The following is a 22,024-nucleotide window of genomic DNA, read 5'->3' on the forward strand; positions in this document are numbered from 1 at the left end:
TAATATTGCAGCCATGTAGATAGCTGGTAATTAAACTTCTCTACGTACACAACTGCATTCAAGCCATTATGAATGAGCCGTGTTAAGCCCTCCAATGTCGCTCCTTGTGTGTTTAAACAAACACACAAAATAGACTTATCTACTGGGCTTGGTAGCTCCAGTTGTAGTACATTTGTTGCCGAAGTGAGAATGGGCAAAGTATTACCAGGAGGAGGCGGAGCCTATTGAAAACTGGTCATTTTCATGAGAAAGACCAAAGGGCCACAGAGTATGACTTCAGGTGCTTTCCATAGGGGAAAAAAAATCACCCAATAATTCTTTTTTTTTTTTAACTTTTGACTTTAATGTCCAATTTTTTAATCTCGAAATTCAATTATAGAAGAATACTTTTTAAAGGTATTTTAGGCTTTGTTTAATCTAGGCTTTTTTTTTTCTTTTTTTTAGTTAATTGCCACAACATTTAGGATAGCAAAAGGAGTGTTTCACTGTCTGCCTCATGTGTTTCAGCCCAGTATTAGAGCAGGGAGTAGCTACTACCATACTTATTTTAAAAGGCTGTAATTTTTGCTCTACAAACTTAATGAAAAGTGAATTTTAAAGTTATTTTCAAGTTTTAAAGGCCTTGTTCCATTTACATGAAGTTCCACATTTCCTAATTTATATAATACTCTTTATTCAAAGGGAAGCCATCTGTCTCTCTTTGAATTTGCCACTGGAATATGCCATTTGCAGCTGTTTTTCCAGCAATACCTCATCCTTAAAAGAATTTAGAAATGTGTTTCAGAGCCCTTGCTCGAGCTACAACAATATTGCTCTGTTCCCAACACCTGTTTCAGTGTCAGATTCCCTACATATTAGACAAATGTTCAGTGCCCTGGCCCAGTTGTGCAGGTTCACTTAGAGGTGACTCTCCTCCATCTGACGGCTCCATCACTGGTGCTCAGTGGCCCCATGATGCCCTGGAGACAGCCGACAACAGGCTTCTCCATCAAGTCTACCTGCCTTTCCTTACCCCCCAAGCAGCTAAGTCAGGAGCCCTGGATACAGTGGCCCAGCACACTGACTGGAGCCAGGCAGACCTGCAGGAGGCTACGTGTGGCATTCTTCCCTTTGTGACCTTGGACTTGTTACTTCTATCTCCAGCCCTGGTCAGCTCGTCTAAAGACCAGGGCTAGAGTGAAACAGTGCATGTCCATAGCATGTTTCAACTATGAAATAAAATAGTGTATGTAGAACATCTATCCCATAATCCAATGGAACATTATACAAGGAAGAATGGTTCATTTATTTACTTCTCTGCCATATGGAAACCACTATTTCTGGCATTCTAAGGCAAATGAAACCTTGGCAAATTAATAAAGTCCAAAAATTAACCACAGTGATTCTTTGGTAAGTGGCTGCTATCGCGGGCATATGCTTCTGGTGTTCCGTCGTTAAATAAGCACTACACAGAGTGGGCTCACGTGTCCCTTCTGTGAAATATTTACAAACAGAAGCGATGCTTCTCCTCATTCCCTGCCTTCTGTGTGCCTGCTCTGTTCCCAGGTCTAAACTGTAGGGGGTGGAGCTTCACTGCTGACGGGCAAAATTAAATCGGCAAAACTAGCAGCATTTCATGACCCGGAGTGCTGAATGACACGGACATTCCCATCAGTTAAAAGCTTTTAGGAAACTCACTTCTGATATTTCATGTTTTGTCAGAATTGTACTTTCTCCTATCCCACAAAAGACAAGGTCTTTACCTAAGTTTCATCTAAGTTTATTGCTGAAACTACAGAAGCCAGGGATGAAGAGGCATTTGTGCTGTTGGTAAATGCGTGAATTAGTAGAGGAGTCTGATCCTAGCCCACGTGCCCTCGGACAGTATTTATTCCCAAATCCTACAGTTGTTACAGAGTGGTTGGTTTCTTGCAATTTGTTACTAAGGCCCAATTCTCTAGAGCAGAAGTTACGTAAAATAATGAAAAGTTGAATAGTCTAAAATTTTGGTAGCATTGCCGTTGACCAGGACACTGTGGTATCTGTTAGTGAGCAGCTTGCTGTGTGACCAGTACGCCTGTTAATGTCGTGAAGAGATCAATTTCAGATTTTCAAAAGTTGAAGAAATTGGATCTGAGGAGACAAGTCGGATAAAGGGCCACCTGGAATCCTGACACGATAAGGAAAGAGACAGAGAGAGTTCTAGAACAAGCGGGCTAGTATGGGTAGCTAGGCCAGAAGCTTCAGTTCAAGCGAGAGATCCTGCCTCAGCGAAGAAAGTGGAAAACAGTAGAGAATGACATTCGACCTTAGTTTCTGACTTTCCCATGCAAGTGCATACACATGTATAAGCACCAACACACATGCAAGCATACACACACACACACACACACACACACACACACACACACACACACACACGCAAAGAAAAAAAAACATTAAACAAATTGTAAGTAGAAGAAGTTGACCAAGCTGACAGCACTAACAGAAGTATGAGGTAATGTAGATGCCTGGACTCTACAGCCAAATTCACTGTGACAGCTCCCTGTACGTTCTCCAGCATGCTAAGCATCTTGCTCAAGCGAAGAAACTTGTCTTTCTGATATCTTGATTTTATATTTCAGGTAGGGTCAAGACTTACTTGCATTTTCCTGTGTTACATAGAGGACCAGGCCAACAGGATCTCCAAACGTTGGAAGGTCTGAAGTCTCTGGGAGCTCTTTCTATGGCCTTTTCTGCAGGGTACACTGTACTTTATCCTCAGTTCCCAGCTACACCTTAGACTCCTTCCTTAGACTCTGCTAATGCTGCTCTTAAGTGACAAGCAGGGTCAAACCCTGAACTTTCCAGAAGCCAGGTACCTGTCTCCAGCTAGAGATCTCCAAAAGCAGTTCCACAGCACTCCAGGTGGCTTCTTGACTTCTGGTGGCAGTAAGTGTACACAGATGGGGACACAAATGTTTGCCACCTCTCTTCTTAGTCCCATGACATGTTCCATCTTCACACCCCAAAACTTCAAATCGCCTACTCTGCTATTTTCATTTCCGTAATATCCAAAATCCTTCGTTCCTTAAGTAACTCAGTTTCTTACAGCATTGTTTAATCACTTATTAAAGGCCGCCATGCTTGTCCCATGGCCACGGCTACTGTGACCTCAAAGGTGTCATATCCTTGAATGTGAGTCCTCTTCAGCTTGACCCCGCCTTCTAGATTCCTTCTAGAGTACATTTAATGGTAAGCTGCTCAGGAAGTACCGTGAACTCTGAAGATAGGTGCTGGAAAATTCTAAACCAGCTTTCAACTCTCTGTAAAGTTAAAAAGAATCCAGTTATAGTTGTCAGAATTCTTTCTGAAAATTAGCAAGTTGACCATCAAGGGGAAACGTATGGAAGTGTGTTTTTTGTGCAGATGCCACATTAGGGTATTCTCTCAATAGAAAAACTTGTGGAAACTGCTTGGTGGCCCTCCTTCCCAAAGGCACTTCCTATCTCCTCACAAGGAATTAACTGGAGTTTAACCACACAAGAATTTCTTCCTGAGTCCTTTTTAGGGGATAGGTGTGGGGGACATGCAGGGGTTGTCATGTGTGTCTGCTGCTGAAAGGCCTGTGGCAGATATCTAATGGCACTGGCCCCACTTACACCTAGATATGTGACCGACCTGAAACACAGTGGAGACTCTGGGAATTGGTCCTGCTGATTGGAGTCTCCTGGGTTATGTTATGTGAGCTGAGACCAAATCCTTGACACTTAGCAAAGTGTTCTAGGTTATATCATGGCTCCATCTTGAAGTTTTAAGTAAACACATGCTGCAAAATACCGTAAATTGTTAGTGAGCAGAGTGGCTAAGTATATGCCACTTTACAGCTCCAGTTTGCGCCTCCTGCTTGATCCTCATTTGTATTGTTAGCCCTGCATCCCCAGTGAATCAGAGCAAGTCCTGGCAAGGATGCATAGCACAGCCACACCAGTGAAGAGATGCCCCAGGATGCTTAGTGTGCCGTCACATACTATTTTAAATGGCAGTTTCAGGAACTAAACACTATTACAAGTGCAATAGAAGGGAAATGATTACTCAATTTAAAACAGCAATTAAAGTTTAAAGTTAGCCTGGAACAGTTGACTCTCTTATGTTTCTTGCTGTCACAAAGGACTCAAAAAAAAATCTTTGAAAACTCCATTTATATCTACAAACCTAAGAGTGAATACAAGTGTGAAGGCACCACTCACGCTCTATAGACCGATGATTGTTTTCTCCTGTAGAACTGCCAGAGTGAATGGGTTGCCACAGACCAACAAGTAGCCAGGTCCACACAAATCCTCTTTGAGCCTGAGACTCAGTCATTGTGGTTGATCAGGTGGCAGTGTGGGCACCATGAGCGTATGTTGTGGTCACAATCTGAAAAACTCATGTAACCACTGTCCAGATGAAGAAAGAAAAACAGTAACAACACCTCAGAGGTCCTACCTGTCGTGTTCTCTGTTCCTGCACATTCCTGTCCCTGCCCCTTTACCTCTGTCCCCACGGTCAGTTCTACCTCTGTTTCTCTTTGATGCCCTCTGTCATAATATTTTGTTGGTGAGAGTAAATAGAACAGTCACTTCACGGCTGCATAGTCTTCCCCTGTGTGACTGTGACATCGTTATCAGTTTTACTTGGCAAAGGGGTAGCTTTCATTTGTGAACTATTAATAATATATCTTTTGGTCAAATTTTCGACTTTTAATGATATGTGAATGGGACACAGGAAGCAGTTTTGCACTATAGGGTTTCAATTAATTATAACTGTTCCCATCCATGTTACTTTGGGTCAGTATTATTCCACTTCTAAAATAGTAATGTGGAAGTGTTACTTTCTAGTCCACTTAAAGGTTTCCCATGGAAATGATCTGCATACTTCGGGCTTGACTCACGTTTTTCACCTGAGGGTTGGACTATACTGCACTTATAAGCTCTGAAGTCACCGTTTGTATTGTGCTCTGTAGAGTGGGTGAGTATACAGATACACTCAGTGTCACTTGAAACAATACAGCGGGTAGGAGGCTTTGGTAGACTCCTCCTCCCTGTGCTGGGGATGGAACTCAGGGCCCAGCCATAGCTAGACAGGCACTCTACCATGGAACCGCAGCCCTTGCTCAGGACTGACCTCATAGTCAGTTTTCACAGCACGGTGTTCCTGCTGTGCAGTTAAGAGTTGCCTGCAGTCACAGTGGGGACTTGATTCCTAAGCATCTTAGATATTTATAAGCTCTGGAGCAAAGAGAGCTTCCCAGTGTTCCCAGAGCTCTGGTCCCCTCCCATCTGTGAAGACACGGAGAGGTTCTTGGTCTGCTCTGGCCGTGAGAGCATAGTTCACTTCTCTCCACACTGTAAACTGAAGGCTGAAGCTCCCCAAATCGTGCAAGCAGATATTTAATCAATTAAGCTATTCCAGGCTAAAATCTCGAAAATGGAGACTGCGTAAAGATCGTCAGGTTCAAAGGTTGTTTTGTTGTGTGTCGTGTTTTATCTTTCCACTGGAGTTAGTTTTCCTTTTAGCTGACATAAAAGCCCATGTTGTGCCTACCTGTGCAGTCCTTCATCATTGGCTGCCTGATGGCCATCTCACCCCAGAAGTCTCCTTTGTTTTGCTTACTGTAAGGCTCATGAGAGCAGCAGCTGTTCCTTAATATAGTGGTTCCCAACCTGTGGACCACAGTGCCTTTAGGAATCAACTGACCTTTGCACAGAGGTCACCTAAAACCACCCTGCAGATCAGATGTTTACATTATGGTTCATGAAAGTAGCAAAACTACAGTTATGAAGTATCAACAAAAAAATTATGGTTGGGTGTCACCACAGCATGAGGAACTAACTGTATTAAAGGTCCACAGCATTAGGAAGGTTGAGGGCCGCTGCCTGCATGCCTTTGCTACTGATGTCTAAAGACAGATTAATGAAACTAGCAATCTGAAGGACCTTCCCAGGGGGCAGAGCCCAGCTGAGTTGACAGCCTTCGTCCCATTGTCTTACTCCTACCTAATCTGATGGGCAGCATCTTCCTTTCCTGCAAGGCTGTTTGGAGACAACATTAGGTTACAGTTAAGATACTGAGAGAAGCACTTTCCCTCTCTGTGGTTGGGTGATTCAGTTAGACAACATCTCATGCATGAGTCCCCTTGACGTGAAGATTGTACTGCAGGCCTCCTTAAAAATGGTAAGGAAAATAAATGATTCCGCCTTTCTGGTGATTCTGAAACGGCTTAAGCAATTGCAAGTCAAAACTGTGGTGCAGAACAAACTTAATTACCTGTCTGCCACCAGTTGCTCTATCTGTGACCCTGGAAAAAGCGGCTTCCTTCTCTGTGCCCCTTCCGTATGGTGGTTGGTTGCAGTGTGCATTAAAATCCTGAGACTACAGAGTTCTAAGCAAGCTTAGTGTGAAAGAGCCTGGCTGGGAGGGCGTCTCAGTCAGCATCCATAGAATGAATTACTCAGTCTCTATTTCCACTGCTGCAGATCACTGTGGTCGCCCAGCCAGATGTTCCCCCAGCCCCTGCTTCGGTACTGCCCGTGCTGGAAGGATCGTACTAAAGGCCACCAGTTCTGCTGCCAGCACACTTATCAAATGTCACCTGGACTTCAGTGAGGCATTGCCTAATTCCGCTGGAAAGTTAATGACATCACTCATGTCCTGCATCCCTCACGTATCCCAGTCCTCTCTCTGCAACAGAGAAAATGAGGGAAGGGAACAGCAGTGACAGACTACAGGAACTGATTGTCAGCACTCAGGTCCTGGAGGGATGTTTTCCCACTAAGCCATGCATTCCAAAGATAACCCATTGGATTCAGAAGAAAGGTTTAAATTGTATTCAACTTTTAAATCTCAGCTAGTAAATATGTTTTGTATATGTTTTATGTTACACATAATTTCAATGTAGTTATACATGAAGGAGCATGTATTAGCTGTGACAATAACATATAGGCAAGATAACCAGCTTATAAAGAAAGGTTGATTTTCACTCACAATTTGAAGGTCTCGGTCCGTGATTGGTCAGCCCAGTTGTTTGGGGTCCTGTAGAGTGACAGCATGTGGCAAAACCTCATGGCCAGGTGGTGAAAGAGAAAGCAAAGGAAGACACAGGGAAGCCCCACAGTCCCCTTTATGGCATGACCAGTGACCCAAGCCCACCACTAACCCACTTCTCAAAAGCTGTGCTTCCAGGGACAGTAGCATGGCTTAGTCGGGAAAGGAACTTGCTGCACATGCCTGATTATCTGAGTTCAGTGCCCAGAATCCACATTAAGGTGCAAAGAGAAAAACCTCTCTACAAGTCCTCTTACCACACTTACCCCGCAGCAGACATGCACAGGCACTCACATGTGTACACACACACACACACACACACACACACACACACACACACACACACACAGTATTCCATTCCCCTCCTTAGACCCTGTGCTAAGGACCGAGTCTCCAGCACATGTGTTTGTAATGGATATGTGAGAGCTAAAACACACTGTTCTCTTAAATGCACAGCACGGCTACCACTAGCACGCCGTCTCACCGTCTGTGCACTGCTGTGCTAAGCATTGGCGATCTACACCTAAGTCCATCACCATAGGGTGACTGTGGCCTCTGCAGATGAAGAAACTGAGGCACAAAGCGATAAATGCTGTCCTTAGTCGTGGCTGAAAACGGCAAAACTAGGACCTGGATAAAGCCCTAGTTCTGTCTGACGTAATCTCCACCTCAAGCTCTCTTATTTTCTTCACAAAAACCAAGGGCTGCTGATCAGGCACAGTACAGGCCTATGAGTTAAATAAACAGATTGGATACCCGCCTCAGACATACCAATGACATATTAATTTCTTATTAATGAAAAATTCAAAAGTTAAAGTGTCATTTTCCATTGTAAAAACACATGTTAAAATGGCAAGCCAAGTGGCATGATGGCGTGACACACTGGGATGTTCAGTTCCATAACTTGAAGGGAAGGACAGCATGTCACACGTTCACTGGTGCACCCAAAGTTAATCAGGGGTTCCCACCACCTCAGGTTACTAAACTATTTTTTCACTGAGATGATTCATATACCATAAAAATCACCTGCTTTAAGCAATCCAGGAATTTTAATGCATTCTATAGTCTCCACGGTGACCTAATTTCACAGCATTTTCACCACCCCCAAGGGAAATATATACCCATTAGCAGTTGCTTCCGTTCCTTTTCCTGAGCCTCTGACATCTTAATCCACTTTCCATGTCTATGTATTTGCCTACTCTGGACTTGGCAGATAATGGGATAACATGATATGTGATCTTTACATGTGCCTGCTGTCATGTAGCATGAGGCTTTCAATGTTTGTCTAGACTGTGTAATGTAACACACATTTATTACCCTTTGTAGCTGAGCTATATCACATATAAAGTGCATAAACAAAACTCCATTTACTAATGCATGGACATTCAGCTATTTTCACCTTTTGGCTACTTGGAATGATGTTGCTATGGACATTCATGTATACCATTTAATGTTTGTGTGTGTGTGTGTGTGTGTGTGTGTGTGTGTGTGTATGTGTGTGTGTGTGTGTGTAAACATGGACTTTTCATTCCCATCGTACATGTTCAGGAGTGCCTTTCTGCGTCTCAGTGAACGCTCTAATGCTTACCATGTTGAGAAACTATAAACTTGCTCTTCCAGACTAGCTACTCCACTCTATAGTCCCACCCAGCAATGTGTCAAGGGTCTCATTTTTCCACAGTTGCCAACACTGGTTGTCTTTCTTTTTCATATAGCCCCTGTAATTATGAATTGCATATATCTCCTAACAGTGATGCTCATAACATTGTCATATGTTTAGTGTTACCTCGACTACTTCTCGTGACTTTGAAATATTTACTTTTTTAGTGGTTTTTCCACTGGAATATAATTGTTGTTATCGTGTGACATTTTTCCCAAAGCTTCTTAAATACTTAAATACTCATTAATGCTCCTACATTCTAACAACAGAAATAAGCCATCAACAAGACATAGTAATTGTAAATATGTGGAGGCCAAATTTGGGACTTTTTTCTTAAATTCATAAAACAAACACTAATGGGAATAAAAAGTGAGCTAGGTCATAATGCAGTAATAATGTGTGACGCTGAGACTCCGCTCTCATCTGTAGATGGGCAGTGCAAACTAAAATTCAACAAAGCTCCAGCTGAGCTGTACCATAAATCAAATGGACCTAACAGATCTATAGAATATACACTCTTCCCAGAATCCCATTAACTTTTTCTAAAACAGACCACATTCTAGGTCACAAAGCAAGTCCAAACAAATTCAAAAACATTAAAATGATTCCTAGGTGTTATCAGATCATAACAGTAAAACTAGACCTCAGAAGCAAGAGAACCTACACAAAGACTTGGGGACTGGCTGGTGCACTCACGAATGACACAGTGGGCCATTGAAGGAATCCGTGGAAGCCTTTAAATTTGTAAAATCAAGCGAAAATTAAAGCACAACTAGACGTGTCCTTGCAGTATAACTAAGTCACTTCTACAAGGAAAGCTTAAACCAATGAGAAATCTGAGAAATCGCAAATAAATAGCCCAGTAATGCATGTCAGGGACTTAGAAAGCTGAGAATGAGCAAGGACGCCATTCAGGAGAGTAAAGAAGCAGCCACAGAATGGAGGAACCGCTTTTGCCAATCATTCCTCAGTCGGGAGATTAGCATCTAGAATATATAAAGAATTTCAAGAACTAAACACCAGAAAAAGAAACAAGTCATCCACTCGGTAAATGAGCCGAGATGGTCTTCAAAAGAAGAAACACAAATAGATCAAAAAAAAAAGTTTGAAGGGATGTCTGATGTCTTTAGATATCAGAAAAAATACAAATTAAAACTGCTTTGAGAGCCCATTTTACTCCATCAGAATGGCTATCATCAAGAAGACAGGCAATACTCACAGAAATATAAACCAGTCCAGCCACTGTGGAACTTAGGGTAAAAGTTTCTCTAAAAACTAAAATTTACCCTAGGTCCTAGGTGCACTTCTCAGAACACACCCAAAAGATTCTCAGTCAACATACAGAGATAGTGTTGCACTCCTCTCTATTGCTGTAATGTTCACAAAAGCCTGGGTGCCCATCAAAGGGGAAAAGGGGAAAAAAGGATGGTACTTTTTTTGTTTTTTGTTTTTTTCATGAGCAGCTGACCCAAGTAACTTAATTAAATAGAGTTCTGCTCTTACCATTCTCTTTTCACATTTTGTTCCAGAATTAACCAGGCCAATATCCCTAGAATTGTGGCATAAAAACATGGTTTTGATTCGATGGTCACATTCTGCTTCTGATTTTTTTTTTTATCTCTGTTACATCCAGGCGCAGTTTTCCCTCCCTCCTCTCCTCCTAGTCTTCGCCTCCTCCTTCTTCTTCTTCCCAAGCCAATCCTCCTCCCTTTCTCTTCCGGAAAGCAGAGGCCTCACATGGATCTCAACCAGCCTTGGCATATCAAGTTACAGTAAGACTAGGTGCTTCTTCCTCTGCTGAGGCTAGACAAGGCAGCCCAGTAGGAGGAAAGGGTCCCAAAGGCAGGCGGCAGAATAAGGCAGCCCCTGCTGTTAGGAGTCCTACATGAAGACCAAGCTGCAGAACTGTAACATGTGCAAAGGGCCGAGGTCCATCCCATGAACACTCCCTGGCTGTCAGTTCAGTCTCTGTGATGCCCTGTGGGCCCAGGTTTTTATTACTATTGCTTTGTAGTACAGCTTGAAATCAGAGAGCTGATAAACCCCCCCCCCCGGGAGATCTTTCATTGTGTAGGATTCTTTTAACTATTGTGTTTTTTGTCTTGTTTTTCATACAACCTGAGTAGTGTCCTTTCATGGTCTATAAAGAATTGTGTTGAAATTTTCATAGGAATTGCATTGAATCTGTAGATTGCTTTTGGTAAGATGACCATTTTTACTATGTTAATCCTACCAGTCCATGAGCATGGGAGAGCTTTCCGTCTTCTGATATCTTTTTTTATTTCTTTCCTCAAAGACTTGAAGTTCTTGTCATACAGGTCTGTCACTTGCAAAGTTAGAGTTACACCAAGATACTTTATATTATTTGTGACTGTTGTGAATGGAGGTGTCTTCCTAATTTCTTTCTCAGCCATTTATCATTTGTATATAAGAGTGCTACTGACTTAATTTTTCTAATTGATTTAATATCCATCCAGCCACTTTGCTGAAAGTACATATCATCTGTAGGAGTTCCTTGGTAGAATATTTGGGGTCACTTAGGTGTACTATCATTTCATCTGTGAACAATTATACTTTGACATCTTCCTTTCCAATTTGAATCCCCTTGGCTGTTATCTTACTGCTCCAGCTAGAACTTCAAGGACTATATTGAAGAGATATGGAGAGAGTGGGCAGCCTTGTCTTGTCCCTGAGTTCACTAGAATTGCTTCAAGTTTCTCTTTATTTAGTTTGGTGTTATCTATCAGCCTGCTGTATATTGCCTTTATTATATTTAGGTATGTGCCTTGCATCCCTGCTCTCTCCAAGACTTTTATCATTAAGGGGTGTTGGATTTTGTTTACAGTATTTCTGCATCTAATGAGATGATCGTGTGATTTTATTTTCTTTCAGTTTGTTTGTGTGGTAGATTACATTGATAGATTTCTGTATATTGAATCACCCCTGCATGTCTGGATGAAGCTTACTTGATCATGGTGGATGATATTTTTTATGTGATTTTGATTCAGTTTGCAAGTATTTTATTGAGTGTTTTTGCACCAATGTTCATGAGGGAGATTGGTCTGAAATTCTCTTTCTTTTTTGGGTTTTTGTGTGGTTTAGGTATCAGAATGACTGTGGCAAAGTCAGTGTGATTTTGGCATGTTCTTTCTGTTTCTATTTTGAGGAATAATTTGGAGAGTATTGGTGTTAGCTCTTCTTTGAAAGTCTGGTAGAATTCTGCACTAAAACAATCTGACCCAGGGCATTTTTTTTGCAGGGAGGGGGAAGACTTTTAATGACTGTTTCTATTTCCTTCAGGGATATAGGACTATTTAAATTGTTTACTCAATCTTGATTTAACTTTGATAAGTTGAATATATCAAAAAAATCATTTATTTCATTTAGATTTACCAACTTTGTGAAGTACAGGCGTTTGAGGTAAGGCGTAATGATTTTTTTTTCCCACGGTGTTGTTATGTCCCCTTTTCACTTCTGACTTTGTTAATTTGGATATTGTCTCTTTGTCTTTTAGTTAATTTGGCTACGGTTTTTTCTATCTTGTTGGTTTTCTCAAAGAACCAACTCTTTGTTTCATCGATTCTTTGTATTTTTCTCATTCTTTCTATTTTATTGATTCCAGCCCTCAGTTTGATTATCTTTTGTGATCTACTTTTCTTGGGTGTGTTTGCTTCTTTTTGTTCTAGAGCTTTCAGGTGTGCTGTTAAATCACTAATATATCTCACTAATTTCTTTTTTTGTTTGTTTGGTTGGTTTTTGGTTTTTTGAGACAAGGTTTCTCTGTGTAGCCTTGGCTGTCCTGAACTCACTTTGTAGACCAGGTTGGCCTCCAACTCACAGAGATCCACCTGCCTCTGCCTCCCAAGTGCTGGGATTAAAGGTGTGCACCACCACGCCCAGCCTCACTAATTTCTTTCTGAAGGTAGTTAGTGCTATGAAATTTCTTCTTAGCACTGCTTTTATTATGTCTCATAAGTTTAGGTATGTTGTGCATTCATTTTCATTGAATTCTAGACAGTCTTTCATTTCTTTCTTAATTTCTTCCTAGACCCAGCTCAATGTTCATTGAGTAGAGAGTTGTTCAATTTCTATGAGTTTGTAGGCTTTTTGTTGTTTCTGTTGTGGTTGAAGACCAGCTTTAATTCATGGTGGTCTGATAAGATACAGGGGGTGAAGGAGAGATAAACCTGTTTTTGTTATGATCCCAAGTGTGGGATGGGGAACAGTCTTGTGAGAGAACAGGTGAGGTTAATCCACTAGAAGACAAAACACCTCTTGAGAGAGCTTGATTGTTGCCAGCTGAAAAGATCCATGAACAGACTCTAGGAGGAGATAAATAAATGAGCCCAAAACTGGAGATGGGGCTATTGGAGACTTGGGATACTTTTGGCTGTTCATTACTCCAATTCAAGATGCTCCTAGAGAGAACTGCTCAAGGGAAGGCTTTGGGGCTACGGGCTCCTGCTGAGGTTCCGGGTTCTGGTTCCTCCAGGTTCCAGCAGAAGAAATCCTGCTGATTATGCCAGGAGAATCATTCCTCAGAACTGATAGCCTTACAGTTTTGTTATTGTATTCTTTAATCCTCTTTTCCTATTGTTTCGGTTAGTCAGGATATAAGGGACATAACACTTGGTTAATAAGTTCATAATGAAATATATTTGTTAAGAAAATTGAGCCTCTTATGAACATTGATGCAAAAATACTCAACAAAATACTCGCAAAGCGAATACAACAGCATATCAAAGACATCATTCACCATGACCAGGTAGGCTTCATTCCAGGAATGCAGGGATGGTTTAACATACGGAAATCCATCAATGTAATCCACCATATAAACAAACTGAAAGAGAAAAACCATATGATCATCTCTTTAGATGCAGAAAAAGCATTTGACAAAATCCAACACCCATTTATGTTTAAAGTTCTGGAGAGATCGGGAATACAAGGCACTTTTCTAAACACAATAAAGGCTATATATAGCAAACCAATAGCCAACATTAAATTAAATGGAGAGATACTCAAGGAAATCCCTCTAAAATCAGGGACCAGACAAGGCTGCCCACTTTCCCCATACCTCTTTAATATAGTTCTTGAAGTTCTAGCCAGAGCAATAAGACATCAAAAGGAGATCAAGGGGATCCAAATGGGAAAGGAAGAAGTAAAATTATCCCTATTTGCAGATGATATGATAGTGTATATAAGTGACCCCCAAAATTCCACCAGAGAACTCCTACAGCTGATAAACACCTTCAGCAAATTGGCAGGATACAAAATAAACTCAAAAAAGTCAGTAGCTTTCCTATATACAAATGACAAACAGGCAGAGGAAGAAATTAGAAAAATTACTCCCTTCACGATAGCCACAAGCAATATAAAATATCTAGGAATAACCCTAACCAAGCAAGTGAAGGATTTATTTGAAAAAAACTTTAAACCTCTGAAGAAAGAGATTGAAAATGACATCAGAAGATGGCGGGATCTACCATGCTCGTGGATCGGAAGAATCAACATAGTAAAAATGGCCATCTTACCAAAAGCAATTTACAGATTCAATGCAATCCCTATCAGAATACCTACTAAATATTTTGTAGATATTGAAAGAACAATTCTCAACTTCATATGGAGAAACAAAAAGCCCAGAATAGCAAAAACAATCCTTTACAATAAAAGATCCGCTGGAGGAATCTCCATACCTGATCTCAAGCTGTACTATAGAGCAACAGTAATTAAAACAGCATGGTACTGGCACAGCAATAGGCTAGTGGATCAATGGAATCGAACTGAAGACCCAGAGATGAATCCACACACATTTGCTCACCTGATTTTCGACAAAGAAGCCAAATCCATTCAATGGAAAAACGACAGCATCTTCAACAAATGGTGCTGGTCTAACTGGATGTCTACATGTAGAAAAATGCAATTAGACCCCTATTTGTCACCATGCACAAAACTCAAGTCCAAGTGGATTAAAGACCTCAACTTAAAACCACAGACATTAACCCAGTTAGAGGAAAAAGTGGGGAAGAGTCTGGAACTCATAGGCACAGGAGACAACTTCCTGAACAGAACACCAACAGCCCAGGCCTTAACATCAACAATTAATAAATGGGACCTCATGAGGCTGAGAAGCTTCTGTAAGGCTGGTGACACTGTCAAGAGAACAAAGCGACAGCCTACAGACTGGGAAAAGATCATCACCGACTCTTCATCTGACAAAGGTCTAATATCCAAAATATATAAAGAACTTAAGAAATTAAACACCACCAAACCAAATAACCCAATAGAGAAATGGGGCGCAGAGCTAAACAGAGAATTCTCAACAGAGGAATATCAAATGGCTGAGAAACACTTAAAGAAATGCTCGACCTCCTTAGTCATCAGAGAAATGCAAATCAAAACGACACTGAGATTCCATCTTACACCCATCAGAATGGCTAAGATCAATAACTCAACTGACACCTCATGCTGGCGAGGGTGTGGAGAAAGAGGAACACTCCTGCATTGCTGGTGGGAATGCAAACTAGTACAACCACTTTGGAAAGCTATCTGGTGCTTTCTCAGAAAAATGGGAATAGGGCTTCCTCAAGACCCAGCTATTCCACTCCTTGGAATATACCCAGAGGATGTACTACCACACAACAGGGACATATGCTCAACCATGTTCATAGCTGCCTTATTCATAATAGCCAGAACTTGGAAACAACCTACGTGTCCCTCAACAGAAGAATGGATAAAGAAACTGTGGTACATTTACACTATGGAATACTACTCAGCTATTAAAAACAAGGAATTTCCAAAATTTGTGGACAAATGGATTGAACTAGAAATTGTCATAATGAGTGAGTTCACACAGAAGCAAAAAGAGCTAAATGGTATATACTCACTTATATCGAGACACTAGCCCAAGGTGTACGTCCCCATGAAAAACTGTACCTACCAGAATAATGGGTAAGAGGGGAGGACATCCTATTGAATCTTTAGGTGTGAGAAGCCTGGGAGAAAGAGGAAATGGAAGGATCCAGTGGGTCCTGGAAAACTACAGGCGAGTCTGGGCCCTGGGGTCCTCCGCAAACTGTGGCAACAGCCAAGGAAAAAATAGGCAGTAAAAACCTTGAACCCCTACCCGGACTAGCCGATGGACATTCTCCACTGTTGAGTGGAGAAGAAGATCTAACTCTCACACAAACTCTGGTGCCCCATATTTGATCATATCCCTTGGATGGAGATGCCTGGTGGCACTCAGAGGAAAGATAATAGGTCACCAAGGAGAGACTTGATACCGTATGAGCATATTCAGGGGGAGGAGATCCCCCTCAGACACAGACATAGGGGAGGGGAGTAGGGGGGGGAAGTGGGAGGAAGGGAGGGATGGGAGGATACATGGGATGGGCTAACAACTGAGATGTAATATGTATAAATTAATAAAAATGTATTAAAAAAAAAAAAAAAAAAAAAAAAAGAAAATTGAGCCTATAAGGGGGTTATTTCAATTTTCTTATATCTGTTGAGGCTTGTTTTGTGACCAAGTATAGGTCAATTTTGGAGAAGGTTCCATAAGCTGCCGAGGTATAATCTCTTGTGTTTATGTGAAATGTTCTGTAGAGATCTGTTAGGTCCATTTGAGTCATTACATCTAGTTAGTTCCATTATTTCTCTATTTAGTTTCTGTCTGGATGACCAGTCCTATGAGAATGAGGTATTAAAGTTCCCCTCTATTAATGTGTGCACTTCAATGTGTGATTTAAGCTTTAATAATTTTTTTTGCAAATATGAGTACCCTTGCATTTGGGGCATAGAAATTCAGAACTGAGACATTATCTTGGTGGATTTTTCCTTTGATGATTATGAAGTGCCTTTCCCCGTCTCTTTTGATTAATTATAATTGAAAGTATATTTTGTTACATATTAGAATGGCTACACCAGCTTGCTTCTTGGATCCATTTGCTTGGAAAATCTTTTCTCAAGCCCTTAACTGTGAGGTAATGTCTCTTTGTTTCTGACCAAAAAAAAAAAGGTGTGTTTCTTCTATGCAGCAGAATGATTGATCCTGTTTTTGCATCCATTATCTTAGCCTGTGTCTTTCTATTGGGGAATTGAGTCCATTGATGCTGAGCAATATTAATGACCAATAATTATTAGTTCCTGTTATTTTGATGTTTGTGGTGGTAATGTGTCTCTTTGCTTCTTTTTGGTTTTTCTGCAGTGGAATTAGGCATTTTCTGTGATTTCTTGTGTTTTATAAAGTGTACTTAACCTCTTTAAGTTGAGTTTTCCTTCTAGTATCTTCTGTAGAGCTGTATAGATATTGTTTAAATTTAGCTTTATCATGGAATGCCTTGTTTTCTTCATCTATGGTGACTGAAAGTTTGCTGGGTATTATAGTCTGGGTTGCATCTGTGGTTGCTTAGATTCTGCTAGATATATGCTCAGGCCCTTCTGGCTTTTAGAGTCTTTGTCTAATAAGTCTGCCTTTATATGTTACTTGTCCTTTTCCCTTTCAGCTTTTAATATTCTTTCTTTTTTCTGTATGTTTAGTGTTTTGATTATTATGCAACAGGAGGACTTTCTTCTTTGATTCAATCTATTTGGTGTTCTATAAGATTCTTGTACATTTATAGGCATCTTTTTCTTTGGGTTTGGGAAATTTTCTTCAACAATTTTGCTAAAAAATATTTTCTTGTCCTTTGAGCTGTGAATCTTCTACTTCTTCTATTTATGTTATTCTTAGGTTTGGTCTTTTGGTAGTGTCCCAGATTTCCTGGATGTTTTGTATCAGGAACTTCTTAGATTTAACATTTTTAACTGATATATCCATTTTTTTCTATCGTATCTTCTACACTTGAGATTCTTACTTCCATCTCTTGCATTCTGTTGGTGATGTTTACATCTGTAGTTCCTGTTTGCCTACCTAGTTTTCCATCTCCAGGATTCCCTCAATTTGTGTTTTCTTTATTGCTTCTACTTCCGTTTTCAGGTCTTGAACAGTTTTGTTCATTTCCTTCACGTGTTTTCTTTCCTGAATTTCTTTAAGGGATTTATTCATTTCATCTTTAAAACCATCTGTCATCTTTATAAATTGGATTTCTGGTCATTTTCTTGTGATTCAGCTGTGTTAGAATAGCCAAAGCTTGCTGTAGTAGGGTAGATGGGCTCTGGTGATGCCATATTGCCCTGGCTGTTGTTGATTGTGTTCTTACACTGACCCCTAGTCTGGCTTTGGGCTTATTATAGGTTTAGGTAATAATCTCTGAATTTATCTTTGTTACATGGGTGTACTTTCTCTTGGTTTCTGGCCTGAGTGACCTGGGGTTCAGTGACCAGAGAGACTTCAGGTCCAGTAGAGTGTCTCCACTGGAGTTCTTGTGGTCTGTGTGACCTCTGGGGTTTTGAATGCTAATGTTACCTCTGAGGTCCCTAGACTCATCATGGCCCGGGGTCTCTGGTGCCGGCCTGGCCTCTGGGGAAGCAACTGGAGTTGTAGGGCAGAATCTGGAGCCCAGGGGATTGAATACAAAAATGCTGGTATTTTTACACAATAAATTTTTATTCAGCCTTTTAAAAAAATGAATTTGTGACATTTGCATGGAAATTGGTAGAACTAGAGATTATTACGTTAAGCAAAACATCAGATAGACAGACAAACACTGCATGTTTACTTTCATAAGTGGACTTAGAGGGACCTGGGATGGGAAGAAAAAAAGGGACTCTGAGAAGGAGAGGAAGAGATCTTAAGAGAGGGATAAATTAGGAAAACAAGAGAAAATAACATGGCATGAAAGGGAGGTACTAAATTTGTAGTGGGAAATTTATATAGTTTTACCATGAAGATATATATGATATATATGTGTATATATGTATCTCTCTCTCTCTCTCTCTCTCTCTCTCTCTCTCTCTCTCTGTGTGTGTGTGTGTGTGTGTGTGTGTGTGTGTGTGTGTGTATGTGTGTGTGTACACAAAGTGAAAAGCAAGATGATGGCAAGGAAATGTCTACATAACTATGGCAGAGGTATATTGTCCTAAGTATGTAAAGATGTTTTATAAATCAATAAAAAAACTGTAATATGAGTTTTTAATATGACCAAGTATATAAATGGCAAAGTACATACAAAGCATTTGCACAATACATTAAAAAGTAATTACATATATAGAGAGAGGACTTTTGTTGTACCAGACTTCTGGAGTCATGAGAAAGGATTTAATTGTTTCTCAATAACACTCCAAAAAGTCTGTTCATCATATTACCAAATAGCAATATTTTAAAAATTCAAGTTATGGAGATGGCAATATCTTATCAGAAAGCATTTGGCATCCCAAGAATTGTTTTCAGAATTACATTTTTTCATAAAGTAATAAAAAAGAAAAGACAGTCTCTATCTCATAGTGTCTTCCAAGAAGGTAAGTCAGGGTCTCAATGGGAAAATCTGAAAGTTCTCATGTGTTGTGAGAACCAACATTTCCAGATAGACCAGGATATTTCAAAATTACTTTTAAGTTGTGCATTAGACTTGAGTCTGAAGTATATTTCTCATATGTAAAGCCAAGATTTTAGCCATGATTTAAGCCAAAAGGAAAGGAAATAAAATGTGTCCAAGCTTTCATATACTAATGCCTGTGCTGTACATTGAAATATGATTTCTATGCTGTCAAAATGGCACAGTGGGTAAAGGCACGTGCTGCTGAGCCTGACAACCTGAGTGTGACATCTGTGACCCATGTGGCAGAAGGAGAGAGCCGACTCTTGCTAGTTGTCCTCTGACCTCCACATGTGTTCCATGTCACACTCACACACACGCGCGCACGCGCACACACGAATGAAACTTTTAAAAATTGAAGAACAGATAATGTTTATTTGTGTTAGCATCCGGTGACTTACAGCAAGGGTCTTGATTCCAGCTACTGTCTGTCCCTTGTCAGCAGATGTCTCCTGCACATGTGAGGCCTTTCTGAATTGCAGAACATACATTTTCCCACCTTACATTCAGATATTTTTGGCGGCTTTTTATAGTAGTTACTACCCTCCATGTCCAGGTAATTTGAGTATATTTGGCCTTAGTAGGCAACACTGCTGCAACCCATCCACTCCCTTATAAACTGGGCTTTCGTCTGGAAAGGATGCTTCTCTTGTCAACGCTCCTTTTAAGTTGGTCATGGTATGGTGACTCCCACCTGCAGCCCCATCCCTCAGGAGGCTGAAGTAGGAGGACCACTGTGACTGCAGGGCCAGCCTGGGCTATCGGGAAACCTCTACCCAAAGGGTGTCAGTAGTAAACAGTTAAATTCATTTAATTAAAAACTGCTTTGAGTTTGGTCCCCACAGTTAAGTACCTACAAATCTTCACCATGGCAATCCAGCTGGAGTCGGGCAGTCATGGCACTGCTCTGTGGAGGGCTCGTGGCTGACGCGTCATTTGCAGGGGCAGTTAGTTAGACAGCTCCAACCGGGACAAGGGCTAAAAGGCAAAGCTTTTAGAGTCTATGAGAACATACACTAGAGGAGATGGTCCCACTTCTTATTAAAAACAAAAAACAAAAAAGACCTCCCTGAAGAAGAGTCACATCAGTTAGCCAGCCAGGCAGCCAAGGGGGACAGGCAAGCACAGGGGAGCTGAGGCAGATGCAAGCTTGGTGCTTTTGTGGTCCCTCATGAGAGCAATGTGCCTGTGTACGGAGTACAGAGTAGCCTCTCATGAAGCTGTGAGGAGCCTTTGGGCTTCCGTTGAAGGCGGAGTCACACTTGATGGTGGCCCATAAAACGGAAACCAAGTGACGCTGTCGTCTTCTCTGTCTCTTGGTCAGGAATACAACTGGAGGAACTACCAGCCCAGCCAGATGAGTGAATCTGAGCTGCAGATGCTGGCAAGCCTCAGGCGGCAGCAGAAGGAAGACTTGGAAGACACTGGGCCTCCTCATGGCCTGAGCGCATCCCAGGTGGACAGCTGTAACGTCAGCATCAGCACCAGCAGCGATGACACAACCACGTGGAACTCCTGTCTGCCACCTGTGAGTCCTGTACTTTGCATCCCGTCTCCCTGCCTTCAAAAGGAGCAAGCCCAGCCTTATCTAGGGAAACCAGAGCCAACGAGGAGCCGCCCGCCATGAAAAGCAAGCAGTGAAGTGGTCCTTTAGGGAAGGGACAGATAGTAGAGGATGCCATTGTCCTGTCTTTCACTGTCTATACAGTCTTGGGAATGTGTGTGTGATGACTGATTGTCTTAGTTCCATTTTGTTCTGCACAATAGATGAGAACAAGGTCATTGTGAACACAAAGAGTTGTTTTGTTGAGTTCTAACGGCTAAAAAGTCCACAGTCAAAGGACCTACACTTGGCAAAGGTCTTCTTTAATCATCATCCCATGAAGGCAGGGAGAATTGGGGAGGCGGAGAAGCACATTAATGGAAAGGGGCTCAGTGAATCTTTTTATTAAAACCCACTCCCACAATAATAGGATTAATTCATTTGTGAACTCAGGGCCCTCACGCCCTAGCCATCACTCCCCAAAGACCCCACCCCCTGCCCCTCACATAGACACTGAAGTTTCTGATATATGGACTTTGGGAGAAATCACTAAAATCAGAGCAGTACACAAGACCGTGCAATGAAATGGGCTCTGACAAGTCCTGCTCCTAGCACACAAGCCCGTTGCCACATAAGAGACTTAATATTTTCCAGTGAAATACTTATTAATTGAATGAACAAAGGGAAAGACTAGAGCTATACTAAATACTGCTCACCTGTGAGGACAGACGAGAACCTTCTGTGGAAGTCACTAGATGTTGAGTAACTCCTCCCTGTGTTTGAGGGGTCAGGATAGGAGCTGCAGGCACTATTTTTAAAGGCTTACATCCCCATGTGCTCATGTGTGAGAATGCATTGGTATAATCATCACCGTCCCCATGGCCTAGCACAGAAGGAAATAGACAGTAAGTTTGACCAAAGCTTGTATATAACTGTATACAGCTAGGAATGTAGCACAGTGGTTGAGTCCTTGCCCAGTATGTGTGAGGTCCTGGCGGAAACACTAATAAACAAAATCTGGCTCTCCTTCACCCAGACTGTCTGCAGTCCCCACTACAATAGCAGGAGAATGACTGTGTTCTACAGGGCCAACACAGGTTCCTGACCATCTCTTGCCTCCTTCCTTAGATGCCGAATAGAAATAATGAAAAGCTCCTGTAATAGAAACGTAAACTAGGGCCTGCAGAGACAGTTCATCATTTAAAAGTGATGACCACTCTTGTAGAGAACCTGGGTTTGGTTTCCAGCACCCATATGGTGGCTCACAGCCACCTAAGACTCTAGTCCCATAGGATCTACTGTCCT

The 22,024-nt window shown here is 41.4% G+C and overlaps 1 protein-coding gene across 4 annotated transcripts in view; it reads left to right on the plus strand.

Moving 5' to 3' along the window:
- Window positions 1-22,024, plus strand: part of CFAP20DC (CFAP20 domain containing) — a 260,697-nt gene that overhangs the window by 173,166 nt on the left and 65,507 nt on the right. For all 4 annotated transcript variants that reach the window (XM_084794501.1, XM_084794503.1, XM_084794502.1 and 1 more), the window contains one exon: window positions 20,501-20,704. In XM_084794501.1, the coding sequence (XP_084650627.1) occupies window positions 20,501-20,704 (204 nt within the window). The remainder of the gene's footprint in view (window positions 1-20,500; window positions 20,705-22,024) is intronic.

Source organism: Acomys minous, assembly GCF_964271855.1.
Source record: "Acomys minous genome assembly, chromosome: 9".
Taxonomy (NCBI): Eukaryota; Metazoa; Chordata; class Mammalia; order Rodentia; family Muridae; genus Acomys; species Acomys minous.